The 27,583-nt window shown below is 34.5% G+C and overlaps 1 protein-coding gene across 31 annotated transcripts in view; it reads right to left on the bottom strand.

The window, feature by feature from the left end:
- MYCBP2 (MYC binding protein 2) overlaps positions 1–27,583 on the bottom strand; it is a 271,324-nt gene that overhangs the window by 164,412 nt on the left and 79,329 nt on the right. For 28 of the 31 annotated variants that reach the window (XM_060394151.1, XM_060394150.1, XM_060394148.1 and 25 more), the window contains exons 14-18: positions 25,657–25,815; positions 17,656–17,860; positions 12,060–12,205; positions 11,704–11,805; positions 3,596–3,703 (exon numbers count right to left, since the gene is read on the bottom strand). In XM_060394151.1, the coding sequence (XP_060250134.1) occupies positions 3,596–3,703; positions 11,704–11,805; positions 12,060–12,205; positions 17,656–17,860; positions 25,657–25,815 (720 nt within the window). The remainder of the gene's footprint in view (positions 1–3,595; positions 3,704–11,703; positions 11,806–12,059; positions 12,206–17,655; positions 17,861–25,656; positions 25,816–27,583) is intronic. The other 3 variants (XM_060394149.1, XM_060394144.1, XM_060394130.1) reach the window with 1 other exon arrangement.

Genomic DNA, 27,583 nt, shown 5'->3' on the forward strand with positions numbered 1-27,583 from the left:
ATATATATCATGTGATATTAAAACTCTGATAGCTGTAAAGTTTTGTCTCTAAAGTATGGCATGTATATATATATTATTTACACTTATTTGTGTACACACACAGAGGAAAGAAGATTCAGTATCTAAAAGACTCTACCCTTAATTTTAATTTAAATCTATACCTTTCGGCTAATCTTATAAACATGCATATTGCTGAATGTATCACAGAAACAGTAAGTACTTGGAACAAAATCACTAAAATAAAACAGCAAAGCAGTAGTAATATCAATTTGCTAAGTATCTCCGGCTAAACACTGAAAATTTAATTAGCACAGTAGATAAGTGTTTTTGGGCACTGGAACCTAAGAGACTTGGATTGGATTCCTGGCTCTATATATTCATTTGCCAGTTTTATGAAAACTGGATGCTGGATCTTCTCTTTCTTTTAAAAAATTTTTCTTTTTTAATTTTGATGTTGGATCTTTTTAAGTTTTAGTTTTCCCATCTATAACAACATGGCACATTACATCACAAGGTCTTGTGAGAAATAAGTGCAATAATATATGAAAAGTGCTCAGTCAATATTCACTAGTGTTGCTCTCCCTAATCAATTCAGTAATCTGATGAAATAGATATTGTTATTCCATTTTGCACTTGGGAAAACCAAGGCTTTAGAGTGGTTAAGTAGCCAGCCCAAAATAATAAATAGTAGAGCAGCTTTAGAAATTGATCAAAAATAAGGCTCACGTATTTTACCACCATCAAATGGCTGATATCTTAAATCTTTTGATAAAATAAACTAACCATACATTTAACAATCTCAAATTTTGTACCTTTAAGATAATTCTAAAAAAGAAAGCAAAGAATTCAATTGGAAAAATTTAAGCTACTATTCATGGAGAATTTTTATTTGCAAAGAAATATATATACATATATATATACACACATATATATCAATTTAATTTTCATATCAACATATTCAGTTTGGAATTATTATTCCTATTTTTGAGATAAGGAAACTGAAACCAAAGAGGTTAAGAAATTTATGAATGACTACACAGTTGTAGTAAATGAAAAACAGGATTAAAACTGAGGCCTAATTTCAAAGGCCACATTTCCATTACACCATACCACTTCTCTACAGAAAATAGGTGTAAAACAGAGATGATTTTAGGAGTGCCTTCAGATTTTCATGTCAGTCACTTCTAGACTATCTCTAGAACAATTTGAATATTCCTAAGAGTAGTACACTAAATTTTTTTTTTCTATTTAAGGCACTGAATAGCTGAAACAAATGTTAATTCAGATAACTATTTATAATCTATAGTTACATTCTTTAAATACTATATGCTATATAGATTATAAATTCTATGTACTGATTCAGTCTTATGCACTACTGGCCTCTGGTCAAAATTTGCCTGAAAACTTGACAGATCCTGTGACCTTCTCTGAATTCTCTCCAATCAGCCAGAAGCTCTCCAACTTTCCATGTTAGAACTCACTCCTGTTTACAATAAATCCATAGTTCTTACCCTCTGCACACCCCCACAAGAAAGTCACAGTCTAGAAGATTTAAATCGTTATTATCCTACAATCTGTACCACCAACATAATTAAATGTAAGGTAGAATACAGCAATTAATACAGTGACTTTCTCAGTGGAAGATAAGTAGAGTAAGACACAAGAGAAAAAAAAATACACAGGAAAATAAATTTATTAAAAGACTATGACTATATGCAGCAAGAGTAAAAGCAGTGCCTGGCAAGGGGGTTAAATGATAGGAACAGAAAATGCAAAGGGAGCAACAAAAAGCAAACCTATGGGTTTACAGTGAGTGCTAAGTGAATACCTTCCACATAAAATGGAACACCATTTGATAAAATACTACTTACACTTTAAAGTCATTTGGTGGTAAAGAAATGAAACTATTTCATTCTATAAAACCATACAATCTGATGATTTTTTTAAAAATGGCCCTACACTGTAATACTACAAAATCAGTCCTTCCAAAGAGGTTGCTACAGTCCCATAAAATAACCCCGTTACAGACAAGATGGAAGTGGAAAAGTTTCTATAGCTAATCAGTGCGACATCATAAAAAGTGTTTTAAATTTGTAACCTTGGTCTTTTTTAGCATTTATTTTAAATTCTGGAAAAAAAAAAAAAACCACAAAGATGACTGTCTATAACATACTAACATGGAGCTGAAAAAGTTTTAAACTGCTTATTGAAATGTAAATAGTGAACCTCAGGTAAAGTATTGGAGAACTCCACTTTCATATAATTGGTGAGAAAAAGACCTGATAAAAGCTCCTCTAATACTGGCATAGTGGAAAATATGAGATCAGAAATTCTGGCAATAACTAAAATAATTTGCAAGGATACCCCAAATAGTATTCCTTAGATTTAAATATTAATGGCACTGTTAAGAGCATCCAATAAATAAAACAATCACAAATTTTACTATGGTTAATCACATTAGATTTAAACTAATCTCAATTTTTATTCCTACAGAATATAATTTGAATAGTTCTCTATTTGTGGCTTAACTAAAAATGGGGGTTTCTTTTGTTTTGCATTTTTGCCTTGAGTGACAAAATGAAAGACTGAAAGAGACAAATAAAAATAAAATTGATTACAATATATTGCATGTGAAAGTTTAAAAATAAAATTCATCTGTTAACAGTTCTGTAGCCCTTCCCCTAAAAAGAGAAAATATTACTTAGATTAACTTGTACAGAATATGTGTTTTTAAAATCTTCTGCTCTACTTTACAGGGTTCATTTCAGGCATTTAAGAAAATATTAAATCTAAGTTGTACTATTCCAAGAGTGGCTGGTTCACATGCCAGGATTCAAGGCAGAATTTATACATAAATTTGTTAGTTCCCTGCATTAAATTCTTTCCTGATCTTAGTTGACCCATAATTTCTTGTTTAAACAATTCTTGCTTTAGGAATATTTTTAATTAATCTAGAACTCAGATCTCAAACAATTATATGGCAAGATATTGCCAGTCACTCAAGATTTGTTGAGACCTATGACAGTTTCTGAGGACTACAGTAGGTCTACTCTTTACTGACATCTATCACTTTTAAACCTCAAATATCAAATAAATCATGTGTATTATATATATAAACTTTTATATTAAAACAAATGAAGCATCATAGAGGTTAACTCATTATCACTCTATACACTGAATTTAGCAATTCTGTTAATTCTGAAGCAAATGAACAGCATTAAAAAAAGAAAAAAGGACTGCAAAATGCCAGATGACAGTCATCTAAGAGCAGATAATAAAGTATATAAAATAGAGAGCTGTAATTATTTTTCCACCTTTCCTAAACCTTAGGAAATTTGACAAGAAATGGTAAAGAAAAAGATACATTGTAAAATGTCTTCTTTTTATTAAAGTTAACAAAAAAATACAGTGAAATAAGATTGACAGTCATTGACAAACAGTACACTTTTCAGCATGTTCTTTCTCCTCAGGCTATATAACAATGATAGAAGCAAAGTAGAAGAATTAGGTTTGTGCATTTTCCCAGAGACAATATTCAAATAAGTGGAAGAAGTTGGGAAAGCATCCCGCCTAGTTGAGAAGGAAGACCAAATACCTTTGTGCTTGTCCCGCTTATGCTTTAGCTGTGCTGGATGGGATCTGAGTCTGGCTAGAGCCTGTTCTCGGTGGTTCATAAAAATAGGACCAGCAAATACAAGGGGGCCTGAGGAGAAACATTTTGTATGTGCATAGAAAAGCTCACAAAATGAAAACACTGCAATGAACAAAAGTAATTCAAACCAAAAAGCATGGAAATTAAAGTCTGGGACATCATTCTTTCTCCCAAGTCCCCTCCGTTAACATCCCGCTCCCAACCATAACCTATTCACCATTCCACACACAAGCTTTAGTATCTTAAGTACAGTTAATAAAGTACAAATTCTAATCTTTTATACTCATAATATTACTAGGTAGTTACTAATAGTCTCAAATAGATAATCAGAAAGTTCAAACAGAATAAATCAAATTTTCCTATAAATCTTTTAACATCACATATATTCACACTTAGTAAACCATATATTCATTAAAAATAAATACATTTCCTTTTAAAATACCAAAAACCAACTCAGTCTTAAATTAATGATTAAAGTTTAACAAGGTCTTCAAGATTTAATATCCATGTTACTCTTGATATAAAACCAGAGATTATTAATTTAACTACATTTTGTCAAAGAAAACAGGTTGTCAAAAACAAAACAAAAAATTCTTATGATCTGAGATACACATATTTATATATATACACATTTATATCACACATATATATATACATATACATACATACACACATACATGTGTATATATAAATGTAAAATCACTGTGCTTTATAAACACAGTATTTTGTAAGCTGTATTTTATTTTCTAAAAAGATAAATCTAACTTTATGTATGATTTCTGTAACCACATACACAAAATCAGACATAAGGATAAGCTCAGTTTCACACTAATGATAAAGAAGGGAATCTAAACCCAGTTACATTTTTGAAACATAAACCATTCTCTCATAAAATGATTTCTTTCTGAAGCCCCTCTGTGTACATAACACTATACATAAATATGTTCTGATGAAGATTACAGTCATTTCTACTTATACAATATATAAGAAAAAATTTATAGCCAAATTCACTTCAATAAAATTCAAAAACTGTTTTCATCATTACTGTTTAGCTTGAAAATAAAACTTTATAGAACTACAGTTTCCTTGAGTTTTAGCAATATCAAAAATGCTTACAAATTTCAAAACAGTAAATTGGACAGTTAAGGAGTTACCAGTATTTGAAAAGGAAATTGACAGTATATACATACTGAACATTTAAAATTAAATTTCATTGTTACTCTCTATAATCTTTAGCTATGACTAATATTTCTAACAATGGGACAAAGTTAAACTATTGCTCTGTAATAAACTTTGAAAAATGTCATGTTAAATACCAAAAGACCCTGCATTAAACATTAAAAATGGGTAGAAAAAATATTTTTAAATTATGTCTCCAGATACAGGAAAAAAACATAAGCAGCATCAATTCTATAAAACACCAAGAATAATATATCTTATGATTACTACAGATGGAAATATGCTAATTTAATGTTAATAGAAGAGCTAAACATTATTTTCCAGTAACACAGTATCAATCAATTTCAAACTAATATTATATAAACTAAGCTTCACCTTTAAAATGTAACAAAATGAGGCACATTTCAAATACGAACACATTCTTATCCATATGCCCTATTTTCCAATTGATTTACTAAAACAGATAATATAAATCACTCTAAAAAGTATATGACACTTTCTAACTACACAAAAGAATTACAAATATTAAAATAACAATAATATTAAGCTGTATTACCATTTTATAATTCCTATGGTCTGAGATATTATTTCTTTCAGAAAAGCATTATACCCATAATATTCATAGTTCTTTAGCATCTCATAAATTCAAACTTTTTAGAGACCTTTCTGTACATAAACACAGAAGGCCTACAAGCAATCACACATAGAAAGTACACCATTCAAACTCAACTTAAGTTACCATTTATACTATCAGGTTACTAGGCTCTAAAATACTCTGTATCCCATGGACTAAAATAATTTTTCTTACATAATTAAGTCACTCATTTATTCACCGAACATTTTTTATTATCTTCAATGTCACAGATGCTGGGTATCACAGATATAATGACAAAGACACAGATTTCATTCAAATTCAGTCCACCAGAGAAGACAGAATGAAAACTAAGAATTGCAATATGTTCTGATAAGCGTTATAAAGGAAATCTGTACACACTATATCTTGAAGGATGAAAAGTAATCAAATCAACCTGGGTGAACTAAAAAAGTTTCGAAGACTGAGAAAAGGTTTGCCAAGAGAGAAAGAAGAGAAGAGAGGGCATTCCAGGTAAAAAGAATAGGATTTATAAAAGCAGGAAGACATAAACAACGTTACTATATGGTCATAAAAAAAAAAAAAAAAAACAGCTGAAATGGATGGAGTATAAGGTTATCAGGCAGAGAGTAGTAGGAAATGAGTTTGGAGATGAATATACAAAAGAGGTAATTAATGTCTTTTGATACTATTACGCCTCACTGCAGAGAGTGATAAGTCCATGAAATGTTTTCAATTAGTTGACAAAGACATATTAAATTAACCAACTTCAGGCACAGGTCCTAGGAACACTTAGACAAATATGATGACACCACCTCTGACTCAGGAAGCTTACAGTCTAATGACTGAGAAAGAGTTTACACAAAATTCAAGAAGAAATTATTCCAGTGTGCTAAGAGAAAACTGAGCATACTGGAGGGGCAGCCAGCAAATCTTGAGGGTGGGGAAGTAAGGAGTTCCCTTCAGAAAGTTACAGATTATACATTTCAAGAACCTAAGATTATTATTATCTTTTGGGCCAGTAGTTATATATCCAGAAATCTGTCCTAAGGAATCTGAAATTTTTTTTAAAGATTTCAGCTCAAAAATGTTAATAACTTGTAATTATAACAAAACATTTAAAACAATCCAAAAAGAAGCAGAGTTAATAAAAAACTATGGTATCTTCTCTCAGAGAAAAAATAGTAAGCCATTAAAACAGAATTTGTGAAGAAAAAAAGTGCTTCTGTGCTATTTAAATTAGCAATGACAAAACGTCATTCATTAACATTTTCCAAAAATTAAAAATAATATAGCAGGTGGTGCTAGAGGAAAACACCACTCATATATTAGTCTTGAGAAGATAAATTCTTATAACACTTAAAAAATAATTTGAAATACATTTTAAAGTTTAAAACAGGCACACTCTCTGGCCCACATATTCTATCTCTGGGAAGCTCTACTATATAAAGAAAAATTCCACTACAAATGGCTATAAGTTAAGGAATATTTATTATAGCAAAATCTACAAAAAGCTGAAAATAATTTTAGTGACCACCAATAAAATATTAGTTGAATAATCTGTGGTACAGACAGATTATGAAATGTTATGCAGCTATTAAACAGAATGTGGCAGGTCCATACTCACTGATACAGTACATGTTCATGCTGTATTGTAAAGTGGGGAAAAGATGCTGCAAACAACTGTATATTTAATACAGTATCACTTCTGTAAATAAACTGCTAAACTTTTACATAACTGTTGATATCTGCACATGACTCTATTTCAATGGAGTAGGACACAGAAATATACCTAGTAGGCTAAACCTCATTTGCTTTGTAAAAGAGAACGGGAAGGCAAGGAAAAAAAAACTGCTAGAAAATTTTAAAAATGTGTATACCACAACATTAAGCAAATATATAAAGTAAAATTCAGTCAGTGATTATAACTGGAAATGTATAAAACCTGACTAGAAGATGACGAAGAAATAAACTAATAATTTAATTAAAGGATATGTTTTTAGAAAACCTTTAACCTAAATTCCTATAATACTGTAATATGGTATTGCAATAAGGCACAGAAAAATTTATGTTGCAACCATTAAGAGGAAAAAACAGCATACCAAGATACATCACAGTAAGAAATGATATAAAATATCTAAACAAAAAATCTATAAACAGAAAAACTTCAAGAAGTATACCAAAATTCTAAAGCAGTTATCTTTGGATTAAAATTTACATTGATATTTTTTCTTATTCATGTTTTCTAGGTGTGTCATATAATATTTTTATTTAAAAAGGGACTTTAATGTATATAGTATTAGATCAGCTGATACTGGATTCAATATGTCAGATCAAGAAAACAATGGCTTTTGAGGCTTAAAAGTCAATAGCAATAACTTCTCAATCCCCTTGAAACTGAGAGACTATAACACATTTATTTTTACATTCTAATTTGTAAGTATGGGAAACTGAATTTTTTCCTTATCAAAATGGAATCACTTTATTTTATAGAAGAAGTAGTGGGTTTTGTTACTAATAATCAAAATTTTTGTCATGAGCATCCCAGGGTTGCAAGGAAAGCAACCAAGTAGAAGCCAGAGCAGGAAAAGAATCAAATCCAAAGAAAACAGAAGTTTATTAAATAGCCACCACCATCACTAGCATCCTCATCATCACCACCATCAAATGTTTACCTAGGGCTGAGTATATATGTCAGGTATTTTCATGCATATCACTTAATCCTCATCCTTACTTAAGTGAGTGCAGTTGCAACCCTCATTTTAAAGGTAAGGAAACTGAGATTCAGGGTGGTTGTACTCCAAGTAAAAGTTAAGAAGCCAGGATATGAACCAAAGTCTAACTTCAGAACCTATACTCTCAACCACCATGCAATGTAGCCAGGCTAATTATAAAATGTATTACTCAAATGAGACTACTGAGAGCAAAAGAGGGCTCTGTAAGTAATATGTCCAGACCACACACATAAAACAGGACTGTCCCAGGCAAACAGGAGGCATAAAATAGGACTGTCCCAGGCAAAGGACATAACGCATTTACCAACAGTTCACAATTATGAAACTTTGATTTGGCAGGGGGGAAGAAAGAAGGAAAGATAGACAGCATTATTTGAGCATAGCTTTCCTTACAACAGAGTGCTGAGAAGGAATATAAAGACAAGAGCACTCATATAATCACCCAGGAAACCTGATGACGTAAGAGTTCTACTAAAAATCAAACTGAACAAGCACTCCACTTGTTAAACCAGTCTCAGGGACTCATGTATCAATCAACTCTGTCTCATCTAAAACACAGAATCAAAATTTACAGATTATAAAATCTGTAAATTAATACGATCAGTACCTAAGAATATATATATAAGAAAAGAATTACCTGGAAGAATAATAGCATAAAAACAACTAAAGACAAAGTTCCAACTTTATCAAAAAGTAGTAACCACACTGCTTTTGGGGGTTTCAATAGCAACAGAAGAGTCTGTGTCATAAACAGCGGCTAAAACACATCAACAGGCCTGAGGTTAATAAGTAAGGCTTTAATACTAGAGCTAGGTCCAAAAATTTTGATCAACTTCAAAACAGCTAACAAAAACTTGGTAAACAGGATGAGATAGATTAATCAAGTAAAATAATTTAACTTTATCTAATCCCAAAAGCCTGAAATTTAAACATAGGTAAAGCCAACTACTGGAGAAGGCAATGGCACCCCACTCCAGTACTCTTGCCTGGAAAATCCCATGGATGGAGGAGCCTGGTGGGCTGTAGTCCATGGGATCGCTAAGAGTCGGACACAACTGAACGACTTCACTTTCACTTTTCACTTTCATGCATTGGAGAAGGAAATGGCAACCCACTCCAGTGTTCTTGCTTGGAGAATCCCAGGAACGGGGGAGCCTGGTGGGCTGCTGTCTACGGGGTCACACAGAGTGGGACATGACTGAAGCGACTTAGCAGCAGCAAAGCCAACTACTAACAAGCCTAACTGCCAACAGACTGCTTTTAATTATCTAAAAAGCATCAAGTGGAAGCCAAGGTGGCAGGGTGGGGGGTGGGGGGCACGGGGGGCGGTGATGCGGGCTGCTGACAACTATATGAGTGGCAGTTGGAGCACTAAAAATTTATTTGACGTTCCTGTTCCTCATGAGGACAAAATAAGACTAACAATCCTCACTAGCAATGTACCAAACAGGAATTCTAGAATGCTGTGCATGTGACTCAAATCTGTATTGAAGACCCTCAGGCAGGCAGAAAGCATGAGGCCCAAGTTGATTCTGAGAGTGAAGATCCATGGAACAAATTTTGAACATTACCACCCTAGAGTAGCGGTTCTCATACTCCGGCACCCTCAGAATCACCTGGAAAGCTTGTTAAAGTACAGATACAAATAATCTAATTTCCATAAATATTTAATAAAGGAGTTTTTTTAAACTTGAAAGAGTATATGTTTTAAAGGTCCATGATACATCTTAAAATATATGCAAAAGAATATTCTGCAATCACAAAGTTTGGTTGAATAACCAGTGCATAATCAATATTCTTTTATTGCTTCTGATATACAGAAATATACTGTACCAAAAGAATATCTTTTGACAGAGGAAGGCAAAATTTTACTAAGATACACAATGCTGCTGCTAAGTCGCTTCAGTCGTGTCCGACTCTGTGCGATCCCATAGACGGCAGCCCACCAGGCTCCCCTGTCCCTGGGATTCTCTAGGCGAGAACACTGGAGTGGGTTGCCATGTCCTTCTCCAATGCATGAAAGTGAAAAGTGAAAGGGAAGTCGCTCAGTCGTGTCTGACTCTTAGCGACCCCATGGACTGCAGCCCACCAGGCTCCTCCACCCATGGGATTTTCCAGGCAAGAGTACTGGAGTGGGTTGCCATTGCCTTCTCCAAAGATACACATTAGGCAAACAATTAAATGTCATCATAAGGATCTACTATACTTAGGTTGACACATAGGAAAGTGGGGGTTTTGTAGGTGATTTTGTATGATTCAAGCTAACATCTCCAAGAAAAAAGAAAAAACAGGTAGTAAATCCATCACTGATACTTAACCTTGAGTAAATCACATTATCAATATAAAAGGAATTATTAATTACTATGCATCAGAACTTAAATTATACCACATTCTCTACAAAACATTTAATATGCAATTTTCCCATACATTTATATAATGTAAATGACAGTATATATCTACATTAGTCTCATTAAAATATCATTTAAAGGCAATGACTTTATATAAACAAAGCCAAACTAACAGCAAATATTCACTGTATCAATTCCTCAACATTGCTTATTAGATACTATAAAGAACAATTTTCAAGTTCTAAGCAGATGTTTTATGACCTGAGTTTTTATTAAAAAGAATTTACTATGTGCACTACATATTTTCTACTTACTCCCTTTTATATTATAAAAATGGAATGCCTAAAAAGTCAGTAATGATGGTTCAATGAGTAAAAGGTTTTAATCTGTATCAAATATCATGCCATTCTAATAAATATTAAAATATACAATATCACTAAATATTTCTAATTAAAATTTTACCTAGCAGAGAAATAAAATCACAGACCTTTGTAACAATATGTCTTAATTCTGCAAAGAAAAGAATCTATTGGACGACAATAACTTTAGTAATATTTATATTTACCTCTGCTTGTTGGATATATAATAAAATATTTATAATCACTGTTAAATGTATTTTTCAGGCTGAGAAATGGTCAAGAACAGTAGGGAAAAAATAAACAATATATCTATCTTCGCAATTAAAACCTGCAGACCATCTAACTTACCCTTCTTGTACATAACCAGAATAAGCTTTTTTCCAGAAAGATACATAAAAGCGTACTTATGCACTAAACTGGAAGGAATAGTGCTAAGACCATGTCCAAACGATAATGACTGCAAATGAGTAAGAAAGCAAAACTTAAAATACTAAACTAATTTGGTATTCATAGTTAAGTAGATATGTCTACACATGGGTGAAGGAGAGTGCCTAGAATTTTTTTTTTTCTAAAGGTTGCCATTGATAATAGTTTTTGATGCTTGTCATATGGCACAATTCTTAACATGGCTGACTTAAGCGATAGACACACTAATGAAATAAATGTATGTATTAGCACAACCGTAAATACCCAAAATATTTTCACATTACTTTCATAAGTTACTAGAATGTTACTAATTTTAATTTCGTACCAAATCAGCCTATTTTATAAACTTCTAAGTGGTCTCAGTGTAAGAAAATGGATTTTCATACATATTTTCTCTACAGCTACATCTTACCTCTTCCTTCATCTAATCTGTGTCTCCTGATTACACGTTGCCGTTTTTCTTCTTGGCGTAACTGAAGGTGTTCTTCAATGTTAACCCCAGGCACTGGAACAGCTGGATGATGACAATCAATCAATTAGTTTTATAATAGATACGACAGAACTAAATGAAATTCAAGAGAATAAGCTAACAAAAACATTGTCTAAAACACAAATGATTTTTACTGCAAGAATTTTAGGAAAAAAGCAACTCATCCCTTAATCAATGACAAATTGTTAGTTACCAAATAAGCAGCATTGCATAATTAACCAGTACCTTAGTTGTTTAACATGTCTACAAGGAATCGTTTAAACTATCAGAATTATTACCTAACAGAAGGTCTAAAGGTATCATCTCTTTCACTGCGTCAAGAATTCCTCTTTGTCTTGCCTCTTGACCATCCAGTTCTCTCGCACAAGCCTTGCAACATCCACATACAGCACAGCCAGATTCTCCAGAACCACAACCACAGATCCTAAAAACAGATACATTAATTATTAGCTGGAGTCGTTCTCTTTCTTTAAAACTCTATGACATCTTTTCTGCATTTTTAAGATTAGCTCAAATGAGTCTGCAATGCAATCACCCCTTCAGAAGACCAGAATTTGTCAATTTTAAAGAAAAGGTATGAATAGATGAATAATTAAACTGTATGAATCAATATACTAAAAACACCTAATAGGCACAATGAATATATTTCTACAGAAAATACAAATGGATTCTGCTGTCTTCAAAGGTTCTATTAACAGTCTTTTAGAAGTTTTCATAGTTAGTGAGGCACCAGCAGCTTTAGTACTAAACGGACAGCACATAAACAACATTCCTATTTCCCAGACAAGTTACAGGAGGTGTGGGCAGCCTTCAGGGAGTGAGCTCAGCCTGTCAGCTTCATGCATTCTGTCTCCTTACCCCTTCCTTTCCTTTACATGCCATCATCTCCCATTCTCTCCTTTCACAAACATTAAAAATATTTTGTAATATTTGAAGTCATTTGTAATAGCAGTTTTCTGTATGTTTATTCTTAGGCTGACTTTATTCATGTATTTATTTCCACTTGACTAATAAAGAAATTACTGGATGTGGTTAGATACTGTCCATTTAAATCTATAAAAAATTATTGGAAACTGACAGTATATCTCTGGGAAAAAATATATAAAGAATAAGAATTAACTTCAACAAGGACTAAAGAATTCAGAAATTAATTTACGATATTTATCAACGGCTAAAGTTCAGAGATTGGGAACACCTAATTTTAAATGGAAATATAGCTTGGGAGAAATCCAGAAAGCTAAATTTCAATCTCAATTAAAAAAAAAACAAAACACAGAATCTTTCTTTTATCCAAATTAAAGTGTAAAATAAACAAGTTAGGGGTTTAAATAGAGTAAACAGACCCAAACATACAATTTTCTAGAAGAAATATTATCCTTTAACAAAGAAAGCCAAAATATTTTTTAAACCAGGCTAAAAATGCAAAGAAAATTTATTCTTAAAAAATCGTAATATTCCAATAGCCTAAAAGAAACAGCCTATTATACACACATGATCTAATTAACTATGTTAGGCCAAGTTATAAACCCAGAAATATAGGAAATCCAGACATTATTTGGGAAGAAGCACCTAAGTACTAACAAGGTGTCAAATAAGGAAGCCAGAGATCAAGAAGCGGCTAGTCTCACTCAGAGTTTTTCTTCAAAAGATTACCCCTACTTCCCAAAGTTGGCTAATTATCATAGATAATCTGATCTTAGAAAGATAAGATCTATCATAATACAAAGATGTATGATAATTAATTTCATCTCCCAAAGGATATCCCATTGTATTAGCTATAAACAACAACTCAAAATTCTATCCAACATTTTAGGGGAAAACTGCATTCTGATTCTGACAAATCCACATAATAACTTTAAAATGATAATACAACAGAATCCTGGGGGGAGGGGGAGACCCAACAAGAATAAAAAGGATAAATGTAACAAGCATAATGCAACTTTAGAAGTGACAGTTCCTAGAACTTCTAAAGTTGGAACAGTTTATTAATTAAAAAGAAAACTATATGCCACTAATTTAGTATTCAGTATGATCTTTGATAATTCCACACAGAAAAAACTCATATTCAACACAAATTAATAGATATTTGGCCATAAAGAAGTCTTAGAAAAAGACTACAAATGAAGGCAGAGATCCATGCATTAAAGAAATTCATGACCTGTTTTAAAATAATAGTTTAAGTCAGAGAAAGATAAATACATGATATCAATTTTATGTGGAATCTTAAAAAAAGGCTACAAATGAACTTATCTACAAAGCAGAAATATAATTATAGATACAGAAAATAAACTGATTGGGGGGTAAGGAGAAGAGATAAATTAGATAAATTTATTTAATTTATTTAAAGATACATCTTCTAATTTATTTAAAGATAAATTAGAAGATTGGGATTGACACATACATACTACTACATATAAAACAGATAACTAACTAATAAGGACCTACTGTATAGGGAACTCAATACTCTAAAAGCCTATATGAAAAGGAAAACTAAAAAGGAGTGGATATGTGTATAACAGATTCACTTTGCTCTACACTTGAAACTCACAAAACATTACAGATCAAATATACTCAAAATTCTCCAAGCCAGGCTTCAGGCATACGTGAACAGCGAACTCCCTGATGTTCAAGCTGGTTTTAGAAAAGGCAGAGAAACCAGAGATCAAATTGCCAACATCAGCTGGATCATGGAAAAAGCAAGAGAGTTCCAGAAAAACATCTATTTCTGCTTTCTTGACTATGCCAAAGCCTTTGACTGTGTGGATCACAATCAACTGTGGAAAATTCTGAAAGAGATGGGAATACCAGACCACCTGACCTGCCTCTTGAGAAATCTGTATGCAGGTCAGGAAGCAACAGTTAGAACTGGACATGGAATAACAGACTGGTTCCAAGTAGGAAAAGGAGTACGTCAAGGCTGTATATTGTCACCCTGCTTATTTAACTAATATGCAGAGTACATCATGAGAAATGATGGACTGGAAGAAACACAAGCTGGAATCAAGATTGCCGGGAGAAGTATCAATAACCTCAGATATGCAGATGACACCACCCTTATGGCAGAAAGTGAAGAGGAGCTAAAAAGCCTCTTGATGAAAGTGAAAGAGGAGAGTGAAAAAGTTGGCTTAAAGCTCAACATTCAGAAAACGAAGATCATGGCATCTGGTCCCATCACTTCGTGGGAAATAGATGGAGAAACAGTAGAAACAGTGTCAGACTTTATTTTTGGGGGGCTCCAAAATCACTGCAGATGGTGACTGCAGCCATGAAATTAAAAGATGCTTAGTCCTCGGAAGAAAAGTTATGACCAATCTAGATAGTATATTCAAAAGCAGAGACATTACTTTGCCAATTAAGGTCCATCTAGTCAAGTCTATGGTTTTTCCTGTGGTCATGTATGGATGTGAGAGTTGGACTGTGAAGAAGGCTGAGCGCCGAAGAATTGATGCTTTTGAACTGTGGTGTTGGAGAACTCTTGAGAGTCCCTTGGACTGCAAGGAGATCCAACCAGTCCATTCTAAAGGAGATCAGCCCTGGGATTTCTTTGGAAGGAATGATGCTAAAGCTGAAGCTCCAGTACTTTGGCCACCTCATGGGAAGAGTTGACTCATTGGAAAAGACTCTGATGCTGGGAGGGATTGGGGCCAGGAGGAGAAGGGGACAACAGAGGATGAGATGGCTGGATGGCATCACAGACTCCATGGACGTGAGTCTGAGTGAACTCTGGGAGATGGTGATGGACAGGGAGGCCTGGCGTGCTGCGATTCATGGGGTCACAAAGAGTCGGACACGACTGAGCGACTGAACTGAACTGAACTGAACTGAATACTCCAATTAAAATAAAAATAAAATCTGAATAAGTAGGAAAACACATCATGTTACTGAATGGAATTATTTAATACCATAAATATCAATTTTAAAACTAATCAGTTCAGTTCAGTCGCTCAGCCATGTCCGACTCTTTGCAACCCCATGGACGGCAGCATGCCAGGCCTCCCTGTCCATCACCAACTCCCGGAGTTTAGCCAAACTCATGCCCACTGAGTTGGTGATAACTTCAATTAAAGTTATATTTTAATTAATTATCTAAGAATGGTCCCCCAAATGATAAAAAAGACACTGAGAGAGAAGTTAACCTTACTAATACTATATAAACCACATAGTATTAGCATCAGACTGGATCAATAGAGTCTGAGGAAATAGATTGTAATATATAAGGAAATATAATAAATGATAAATCTGGTAGCCAATTCAAATGTAATGACTGTACAACTGACTACATAATATGTAAGAAAATAAAGTTGGATATCTACCCCACATCAAAACCATTTCTATTGACATTAAAATCTAAGGAAATAGAACAGGTTTTAGAAGAATATTTAAGGTATCATATAATCAACTAGAAATTGAGACATCTTTCTAGTCTAGATAGAAAATTCAAAAATTTCAAAGAAAAACATATTTGTTTATAAAAAATGTTTAAATGCTTCTGAATAATAGAATATAGGCTAATTTAGCTAAATGATTATCAGTAAATCGGGAAACATGTGCAGAGAAAACAGAAAATGGTTAAAACTAAGAATATTCAGAGAACACCTTCCAATTGTTAACACAGGCAAAGACTTTCAATAAAAAACTCACAAAAGAGTATATTTAAAAAGCCAGGAGAAGTGTGAGTCATGGAAATACGAATGAAAATACTGACGTGACATCACTTTACATCCACTGAGCTGACAACATTGAAGAATTATATGAGCCACTACGGCAGTATTTCAAAAGTGTGCCTTCTTCTGTTATTAGTGGAAACAGAAACCATTTATCTTTTTAAAGAAATAACCAGCAACGTAACCAGAATTAAGAGAGACACATGAACCCCAATGTTCACTGCAGCACTCTCTACAATAGCTAGGACATGGAAGCCACCTAGATGTCCATCGGCAGATGAATGGATAAGGAAGTTGTGGTACACGTACACAATGGAATATTACTCAGCTATAAAAAAAGAATGCATCTGAGTCAGTTCTAATGAGGTGGATGAAACTGGAGCCTATTATACAGAGTGAAGTAAGAAAGAAATAGAAACACCAATACAGTATATTAACACATATATATGGAATTTAGAAAGATGGTAACAACAACCCTATATGCAAGACAGCAAAAGAGACACAGATGTAAAGAACAGACTTTTGGACTATGTGGGAAAAGGCAAGGGTTGGGACCATACGAGAGAATAGCACTGAAACATGTATATTATCATATGTAAAACAGATGACCAGTGCAAGTTCGATCCATGAAGCAGGCACTCAAAGCTGGTGCTCTGGTACAACCCAGAGGGATGGGGTGGGGAGGAAGGTGGGAGGGGGCTTCAGTTTGGTGGGTCACATGTACACCCATGGCTAATTCATGCCAATGTATGGCCAAAACCACCACAATATTGTAATTAGCTTCCAATTAAAATAAATAAACAAATTAAAACAAAACAAAAACCACCATCAAAAACAAAACAAAAACCAATACTTTTTAAACAAACAATAATAGTCCTGGGGATACACTCCATAGAAACAGATTCATCAATATATAAAAAAAACTCTGTACATTTTTTTGTGAAATAAAAATTTAAGTAATAAAATGAACTGAGGACTTGGCGGGGGGTAAATAATAAAGGTTTAAACAAATTAAATGAAAGAGAAGCACCTTAAATAAAATAAGAATGACTTAGAAATTATTACAATAGAAAATAAATATAAGAATTATAGGTGTCTGCCAATATGCTTTGTAAGAAACAACACAACAGAATACACTCAAGCGTAACTGCGAAAAAGGGTTTGGCATATTTTCCACTCTTACTTCCTCTCTCGAGTACTGCGCACTCACCCTCCAGGGACTCTGTCTGGACGCCCGCTGCTGACGCAGCTGGCCCCGTAGCCCGTGCAGTCTCCGCACACGGTGCACACCATGCACTGCTCCAGCTTCCACTTGTGCATGCCAGGAGGGCACATCATGGACTTCTCGTCCTTCTCATCCAGCTCCTCTTCCAGGTCCTCGTCCATCGCGGTGGCCATATTTTCAACTCCAAACCCTATTTAAAAGATCAGTCTATCATTTTCATCTAGATTATTCCCTTGTCTAAAAAACTGGTAATTTTACTTCCCCATTAAAAAAAAATACATAACACAAACTAATACAAGTGAATATACAAAGGTATGCTAAAATATAACAGCAACAAAAATAACATTTAATTTAGGAACCACAAATAAATGCTCTCTTCATTTCCTTTCTGCAGAAAGAGGCAGTGATGGCAGGAGTATTTCTTAACTGGAATTATATGTCATTCGTTAATTCTAATTTTTTTCTGATTTTAGTCCCTCTTGTCCATCCTCACCAACAATACTTTCATTCAACAGACCAAAGAAAATGTCCTAACCACATTCTAAGCCAAGACCTCCTTCACTCACTGCTAGAGTCAATCAATATCCTCTCATTGCTAGAAATCAGCTTCTTAAAATATATATTTGACCCTATGACTTCACAAACTACAAACCTCTAATGCCTTTCGAAGGTCTTAAAGGAACAAAACTGCTTAGCAAGATATAGTCAGTCACAAAACTGCTCCCAACTTCCTCCAAGCTCATTCCCTCTATACAAATTACATTCCACCTGAATTCAAATTCCCTGTGCTTTCTGAACATCCTGTGCCCTTTCACAGGTTTAGGGCCTTTGTTCATCTTTGCTCTACCCGTATCTCTATATGTCATTTATCAGATGCCTCTTCCTATCTCATCTGGAGAGAAACTCCTTCCAAAACTCAGCTCCAAGGTCATTTCCTATGAAAACACTTGCAATTTTTTCCGGGTAAGTCATTATCTCTTCAAAGCCTGTAAATATCTCACTTAAAGCTTATTTGTGATAGAATTCATTTAAGTATTTTTTTAATTAAACACCAACTATGCCCCAGACATTACTTTATGGCAGAATCAACTAACTTTTTGTAAAGGGCTAGGTTGTAAATAATTTAGGCTTTGGGGGCTACATAAGTCTATGTCACTCTTCTACAAAAATCAGTTAAGTCGCTCAGTCTTTTTCAACTCTTTTTCAACTTTTACAACCCCATGGACTGGAGCACACCAGGCTTCCAAGTCTATCACCAACTTCTGGAGCTTACTCAAACTCATGTCCATCAAGCTGGTAACGCCATCCAACCATCTCATCCTCTTTCGTCCCCTTCTCTTTCTGCCTTCAATCTTTCCCAGCATCATGGTCTTCTCAAATGAGTCAGTTCTTCGCATCAGGTGGGCAATGTATTGGAGTTTCAGCTTCAACATCAGTCCTTCCAATGTACTTTCAGGACTGACTTCCTTTAGGATGGACTGCTTGGATCTCCTTGCTGTCCAACGGACTCTCAAGAGTCTTCCCCAACACCAAGTTCAAAAGCATCAATTCTTCGGCACTCAACTTTCTTTACAGTCCAACTCTCACATCCATACATGACCACTGGAAAAACCACAGCCTTGACTAAAAGGACCTTTGTCAGCAAAGTAATGTCTCTGCTTTTTAGTATACTGTCTAGGTTCATCATAGCTTTTCTTCCAAGGAGCAAGCATCTTTTAATTTCATGAATGCAGTCATCATCTGCAGTGATTTTGGAACCCAAGAAAATAAAGTCTGTCACTATTTCCATTGTTCCCCCCATCTATTTGCCATGAAGTGATGGCACCGGATGTCATGATCTTAGTTTTTTGAACATTGAGATTTAAGCCAACTTTTTCACTCTCCTCTTTTCACCTTCATCAAGATGCTCTTTAATTCCTCTTCATTTTCTGCCATAAGGGTGGTGTCATTTGCATATTTGAGGTTACTGATTTTTCTCCCAGCAATTTTGATCCCAGCTTGTGAGTCATCCGTCCCAGTATACTCTGCATATAAGTTAAATAAGCAGGGTGACATACCCCTTTCCAATTTGGAAACAGTCTGTTGTTCCATGTCCAGTTCTAACTGTTGCTTCTTGACATGCATACAGATTTCTCAGGAGGCAGGTAAGGTGGTCTCATATTCACATCTCTTTCAGAATGTTCCACAGTTTGTTGTGATCCACACAAAGATTTTGGCATAGTCAATAAAGTAGAAGTAGATATTTTTCTGGAATTTTCTTGCTTTTTCTATGATCCAATGGAAGTTGGCAATTTGACCTCTGGTTCCTCTGCCTTTTCTAAATTCAGCTTGAACCTCTTGAAGTTTTTGGTTCACATACAGTTGAAGGCTGGCTCGGAGAATTTTGAGCATTACTTTACTAGCATGTGAGATGAGTGCCTTTGTGTGGTAGTTTGAACATTCTTTGGCACTGCCTTTCTTTGGGATTGGAATGAAAACTGACCTTTTCTAGTCCTGTGGCCACTGCTGAGTTTTCCAAATTTGCTGACATACTGAATGCAGCACTTTCACAGCATTATCTTTTAGGATTTGAAGTAGCTCACCTGGAAATCCATCACCTCCACTAGCTTTGTTCATAATGATGTTTTCTAAGGTCCACTTGACTTCGCATTCCAGGATGTCTGGCTTTAGGTGGATGACCACATCATTGTAGTTGTCTGGGTCATGAAGATCTTTTTTGTATAGTTCCTCTGTGTATTCTTGCCGCCTCTTCTTAATATCTTCTGCTTCTATTAGGTCCATACCATTTCTGTCCTTTATTGAGCCCATCTTTGCATGAAATGCTCCCTTGGAGCTCTAATTTTCTTGAAGAGATCTCTAGTCTTTCCCATTCTGTTGTTTTCCCTTATTTCTTTGCACTGATCACTGAGGAAGGCTTTCTTATCTCTCCTTGCTATTCTTTGGAACTCAGCATTCAGATGGGTATATCTTTCCTTTTTCCTTTGCCTTTTCCTTCTCTTCTTTTCTCCGCTATTTGTAAGGCCTCCTCAGACAACCATTATGCCTTTTCGCATTTCTTTTTCTCGGGGATGGGTTTGATCACCATCTCCTATACAATATCAAGAACCTCCATCCATAGTTCATCAGGCACTCTGTCTATCAGATTTAATCCCTTTCACTGTATAATCATAAGGGATTTGATTTAGGTCATACCTGAATGGTCTAGTGGTTTTCCCTACTTTCTTCAGTTTAAGTTTGAATTTTGCAAGGAGTTCATGATCTGAGTCACAGATAGCTCCCAATTTTATTTTGCTGACTGTATAGAGCTTCTCCATCTTCAACTGCAAAAAATATAATCAATCTAATTTCGGTACTGACCATCTGGTGATGTCCATGTGTAGAGTCTTCTCTTGTGTTGTTGGAAGAGGGTGTTTGCTATGACCAGTGCTTTCTCTTGGCAAAACTGTTAGCCTTTTCCCCGCTTCGTTTTGTACTCCAAGGTCAAACTTGCCTGTTACTCCAGTTATCTCTTGACTACTTACTTTCGCATTCCAGTCCACTATGATGAAAAGGACATCTTTTTTTGCTGTTATTTCTAGAAGGTCTGTAGGTCTTCATAGAACCGTTCAATTTCAGCTTCTTTGGCATTACTGTTTGGGGCATAGACTTGGATTACTGTGATACTGAATGGTTTGCCTTGGAAATGAATAGAGATCATTCTGTTGTTTTTGAGACTGCACCCAAGTACTGCATTTCAAACTCTTCTGTTGACTACGAGGGCTACTCCACTTCTTCTAAGGGATTCTTGCCCACAGTAGTAGATATAATGGTCATCTGAATTAAATTTGCCCATTCTAGTCCATTTTAGTTCACTGATTTCTAAAATGTCAATGTTCACTCTTACTATCTCCTGTCTGACCACTTCCACTGTACCTTGATTCCTGGATCTAACATTCCAGGTTCCCCTGCAATACTGTTCTTTACAGCATCAGACTTTACTTCCATCACTAATCACATCCACAACTCAGCACTGTTTTTGTTTTGGTTCCATCTCTTCATTCATTCTGGAGTTATGCCTCCACTCTTCTAGAGTAGCATATTAGGCACCTATGACCTGGCGAGTTCATCTTTCAGTGTCGTATATTTTTTTCCTTTTCATCCTGTTCATGGGGTTCTCAAGGCACGAATAATGAAGTGGTTTGCCATGCCCTTCTCCAGTGGACCTCATTTTGTCCTAACTCTCCACCATGACCTGTCTGTCTTGGGTGGCTCTACACAGCATGGTTTATAGTTTTAAAAAAATAACCTTTCATAAATGTAATATACATTCTTAGTTTGAAGGGCCATACAGAAACAGGCCACTGAGAAGTTAAGGCATCAGATTACAGTTTTCAAATCTCTGCTCCAGACATGAAGGACTATGATAATAAGTAACAAATATAAAGCTTGAAAGCTAGTAAGAAAAACAGACATTAACCAAATAACCATACTGAAAAGTATAAATATACAACTATGACAGAACTGTGAAGAACATAAAGTGCTACGAGACCATAAAATGAAAGAGCAAATCTGTGGGAATCAAAGAATTATTTTTTATGTTTGTCTTTCCGAGCAGACCTAGATTCTCAAACACAAGGTTATATCTTATTCACTTTATCTCTTATTCTTAGTCCATCTTATTCTCTGATCACTTACACTTAGATGTGGTACAGGTCTGTCTAATCAAAAAATGAACTCACAGGATATGTAATCTTTTTTTTTTTTTTAATTTTTGCCACTTCTAAGCTATGGACAGGTTGAGAAATTAGATGACCAAGACTGAATAACTATGTCAAGAGTTAGAATAAAGCAATCCTTAGGAAGTCATGTGCCATACTTTTAACAATAACTAAAATACGTTGAGCATTTACTTGTACCCAGCTCTACATGTATATTCCTTATTTAATCACCCCAGCAGTACTATAACCATCATGCTCAAATCAATCTCTAAATTCAAAGCAATCTCAATCACAGTGACAAGTAAAAACACTGATTCTAATTCATACGGTAGACAAAGGTCCCAATCTGACTATATAAAGAAAAAATATATAAAGAAAAATAATGAAGAACTTGTCATCAATATTTAAAAATTAAATACAACAAATGAAACCATAAAAAAACGTAGATGATAGGCCACAGGTTGGTTAAAGATATTTCCAATGCACACAATAAATATACAAAATATTCCTACAAATCAATGAAGAAAAAGACAGGCAAATAAGAAAAGTTTGAAGAGAATCTAACTTGTTATTAATATCTAGGGGATGTAAATTACAAGAGAAAATCAGTAATTATACTCCTAGTTAAATATTAAAAAAAAAGGGGGACTCATATTTTCACCAACATTTACTAGAATGTTCACAGTAACACTAACATAACTCAAACTATAAACTATCTCAATGTCCATAACACTAGAAAAGATTTTAAAACTACAGTATAGTCAGACAATGTTATACTCTACAACAGTGAGAATGAACAATCTATAACTAGCTGGTAACAACATGGAAGAATCTCATAAACTTGAATGAAAAGAAATAAACACAAAAGAGCTCATAAATATATGATTCCATTTATACAGTGTATACAAAATATATACAAAAGTAAATGACAGTGTTAGGTAGAGACGTAGACAGTAACTGGAGAGGCACATGAAGGGGGACTTCCTGGGGTACTGGTAATATTTCCTCATCTTGGTGCTGATTATATGAATGTGTTCATTCTGTGACAATTCAAGATGTGTACTTATTCTATGCAAATTTTTCTGAACGTATGTTATACTTCAATATAAAAAAAAATTACAATGGAAAACCTTGTCATAGCCATCAAAAGAACAAAACCAGCCTGTGGATACTATTAGAGTATGGAAAATGAGACTTTACTTGTAAGAATATACAGTGGTACAACCTCTCTCAAGAAAAATCTAGCACTGAACCTGCAATGTACAACACAGGAGTTATACAGAGTAGAGTCTCCCACATTTTTGCCATGGAACATGAATAAAGGAAGCTTTAAAATTGTTTACAATAGTAACTATCAGCAGGAGAATGGATAAAGTGCGATATGTTAGTGGTATGGTTTATTACACAGCCATTAACATGAGTCATCTAGATCTATATGTACCAGTGTGGCCGTATTTCAAACACAATGATGAGATTTTTTTTTTAAAAAAACCATAAATAGATTTGCATTATAAAATATCTTTCTATGCACAGTATATGAGCATGTAATATATAAAATATGTAAAAATAAGTAAAAATATAGGAACATGACTGAAAGGATATTAATCAAGGTTATGATCATGCTTAATACTGGGTAGACATGGAGTATAAAGTCTTAGAAGGGGAATGTGGGACACCTGAATCTGATCTATAATCTCATCTGTAAATATTTTTACTGAAAAATGATTAAATGCAGTAGATACAATTTTTATACTGCAATATTATTTTCTATACTTTTCCTGTCTTTTAAAAAAATTTTTTTAATCCTTTCTTTGCAACCTGTATTTATTATTGATCTTACCCTACCAGTTTGCTTTCTTATGTATTACTTACTAACAGAGTGGATTTAATTTATATTAAGTAAAAAGCAAGAATAACATAACAATTTCATTTTGGTTATTACAAAATTTACTCTAAGAATTCAGGACATAGGTATAAACATATTTCAAAATTTCATGAAAGAGTTTAGGAATAATAAAGAAACAGTTTGTTCGGCTCAGAACTCTTTATGAAATATAACTTGAATTGACATTTATACAACATATAGAAAACTAAGCTGCTTCTCTCCTTTATGCCTAATAGGTGTTATCCAAATTTATGGTTCACTAGTTCAGAAAGAAGGGGAAAAAAATCCATTTAGGAATAATTAATTCTGTGTTTTGTTCTTCCCTCTTCTTTAGTATCAATATGCTCTAGCAGACTTGCTCTTTTAAAAATTAAAGTATTTTAAATACACATTTAAGATCTTCCCGACCCAGGGACTGAACATGGGTCTCCTGCGTTGCAGGCAGATTCTTTACCATCTGAGTCACCAGGGAAGGCCATAAACAAGGTAAGGAAAAAAAATAAGAGGGCTTCTGAAATCCAGATGAGCCTGCCATCAAGAAGGTCCCAAATGAATTAAACTTGTTTTTGTTAATTTATACAAATATTAACCCTCAAATGCATTCATGCTTCAAACACAGCTCAGTGCTTAATTCTAATAATATGTCTCTGTTCCCTACTCTCCACCCATATAAAATTAGGAAGAGAAAACCAGAAATTGTAGTGAAGACTACAGGACAACACCGATAGCAGCCAGAAGTAAAAACTGAGAGTAAGAATGAGGTAGACACAACCGTAACCAACACACAAAAATCAAACAAGAAATTCACAATGAGCACAGCAAAGGACTAACTCCTCTCATTCCCCTTCAACAGCCTGAGTCTTGGGGCAAAGGATACACTATATAAGGATCACCTATAATTTCACTCTTGGTAAAGGGTCAAGGATTCCTACAGATACTCTTAGTTGTGAAGAACTTAGTTGTCAAGAACTGATTAAATCGCAGGTAGTACCTGCTGTTAAACAGGAAGGTAATATTTGCAGATACACTGCTGCCAAAAATTGTCATAATTGAAACATGGGGTATAAAAGGACCTAATAACAAAGAGTTTCAAAAATGCACTTTTCTGGGATAATTCAGTTACTAAAAATGCCAAATCAAAAAAGTATTACATTTGTTATAAAAATAAGGAAACCATACAAGTAAAATAAGCTCATTTGCTCGGAAATCAGAAGTCTAAAATATATTGATTATTCCAGTGAGTGACAGACTGTCAAATAAATAAATAAATTCAGTAGTTTTCATAACTTATAAGTATAAAATCAAAAGTGACTTTGGTTGCAAAGTTAGATTCTTTACCATAGTGTTCTGGAAAACTGTTTAAAAGAGAACACAAAACTTTATATTCACACACTAAACACTTACCTTTCCCACCTTGGTTCATGGCACCAGTGTCTCGTCCACACTGTCCTTTATTATTCACACCAAATGTCCAAACTTCCCCATTCTTCATTAAGACACATGTATGAGCTTTGCCCATAGCTACCTGAGTTACAAAATGGCCCTTCAAGTCTGTTACCAAACCTACAGGAAAGAAACAAATTTGGTAAGAAACAACTAAAAAGCCTTTCTGAGCCTAGTAGATCATCAGTAATGTAAAATGAACACTGCAACGCAGAACTTTTTATTTCTGGGATAAAATAACCCCAAAATGGGAAATAGTGGCCAAAAGATAGGCAGGGTATCTATAAATTAGTTTTATAGTTATGTAATGAAGTTTCAAAATCTTAAAATGTTCTCATCCAGACTTGGGACAAACCTTCACTCTGGCATTAGCTCAGGCCTGCTTCTCCTGAATGCTAGCTCTCAGTGGCAGCACATCCAACAATGCTTAGGAGGGTTACTAGATTTCAAACTTTCCTGACCTGACCACAAAGGAGTTTTCGAACCACGTACTTTACTTGCTTTGACCCTTCTCAGCAAAACAGAGTAAAACATGCACCAGAGTATTCTGAAATAACATTGTTTCTATAGAAACCTGTGAGATTTTCCAAAGCACTTATTTTTTCAATCCTTTATAATCTACAATGCATTCTTCCACAACCCAACAGACAGCTAGCTCCTAAATTTCACTTATTCACATACTGCAATCATTCTACTTGCCATATCCAAGTGCCACCCATATTATCTTGATATTTTCACATCAATTTTAAATTTGACCAAAGCATTTAACCTTATCCAGTAGCATTAACAGTAAAAATTCAAAGATTGTGGAGTATTTCTAATATATACTAAAATAAAAACATTGTAAAGCTGAAATATTTATTTTACTTAAATTACAAATAAAACAATTCTCATATCACACTTTGGAAAAGCTATTCTATATTATGAAGCTTAGATATCACTTCCTAAGGCTGACCTTCCCTTTCACTACCTTAGGTCTTTTAATGAAGCATACCTCAAAAACTCCCATTTTTAGTTTTCAGCATACTTGAAAAAGACATGTACATATACAGAAACAGTATTTATTACTATTATTCACAGTACTAGCTGACATGTCTTGAGCCTTTACATGTGCCAGGCTCTGCTGTAGGCATTTCATAAGAATTATTTATTACTTTGTAAGAACCATATGAAACAGGTATTATCATTAGCTTCCTTTTACAGGCAGAAGAAAAATGAAAAGGAAAGCTCTGAAAAGTTACATAATTTACGCTAGTTAGCCAAATAAAAAGTGGTCATGCCAGGATCTGAGTCTATATACATAACCATTAGATCTCTACTATTTAAGTTCTCAGAGAAGGCGATGGCACCCCACTCCAGTACTCTTGCCTGCAAAATCCCATGGACGGAGGAGCCTGGTAGGCTTCAGTCCACGGGGTCGCTAAGAGTCAGACATGACTAAGCAACTTCACTTTCACTTTTCACTTTCATGCACTGGAGAAGGAAATGGCAACCCGCTCCAGTGTTCTTGCCTGGAGAATCCCAGGGATGGTGGAGCCTGATGGGCTGCTGTCTATGGGGTCGCACAGACTTGGACACGACTAAAGCGACTTAGCAGCAGCAGGAGCAGCATTTAAGTTCTTTACCATCATTCTGTCTCTCAGAGCCTCAAAAAGAAAGGGACATGTCTGTCTGGTCCACTAATGCCTGATGTATTGTTAGTTTTCAATAAATATTTGCTGAATAAATGCAAAAGTTTCCATCAGCCTTAGCCAAGAGGATTTTAGCAAGCAGCCATGAAATTAAAAGATGCTTGCTCCTTGGAAGAAAAATTATGACCAACCTAGACAGCATATTAAAAAGCAGAGACACTACTTTGCCAACAAAGGTCTGTCTAGTCAAAGCTATG

Source organism: Ovis aries, chromosome 10 (genome assembly GCF_016772045.2).
Source record: "Ovis aries strain OAR_USU_Benz2616 breed Rambouillet chromosome 10, ARS-UI_Ramb_v3.0, whole genome shotgun sequence".
Taxonomy (NCBI): domain Eukaryota; kingdom Metazoa; phylum Chordata; class Mammalia; order Artiodactyla; family Bovidae; genus Ovis; species Ovis aries.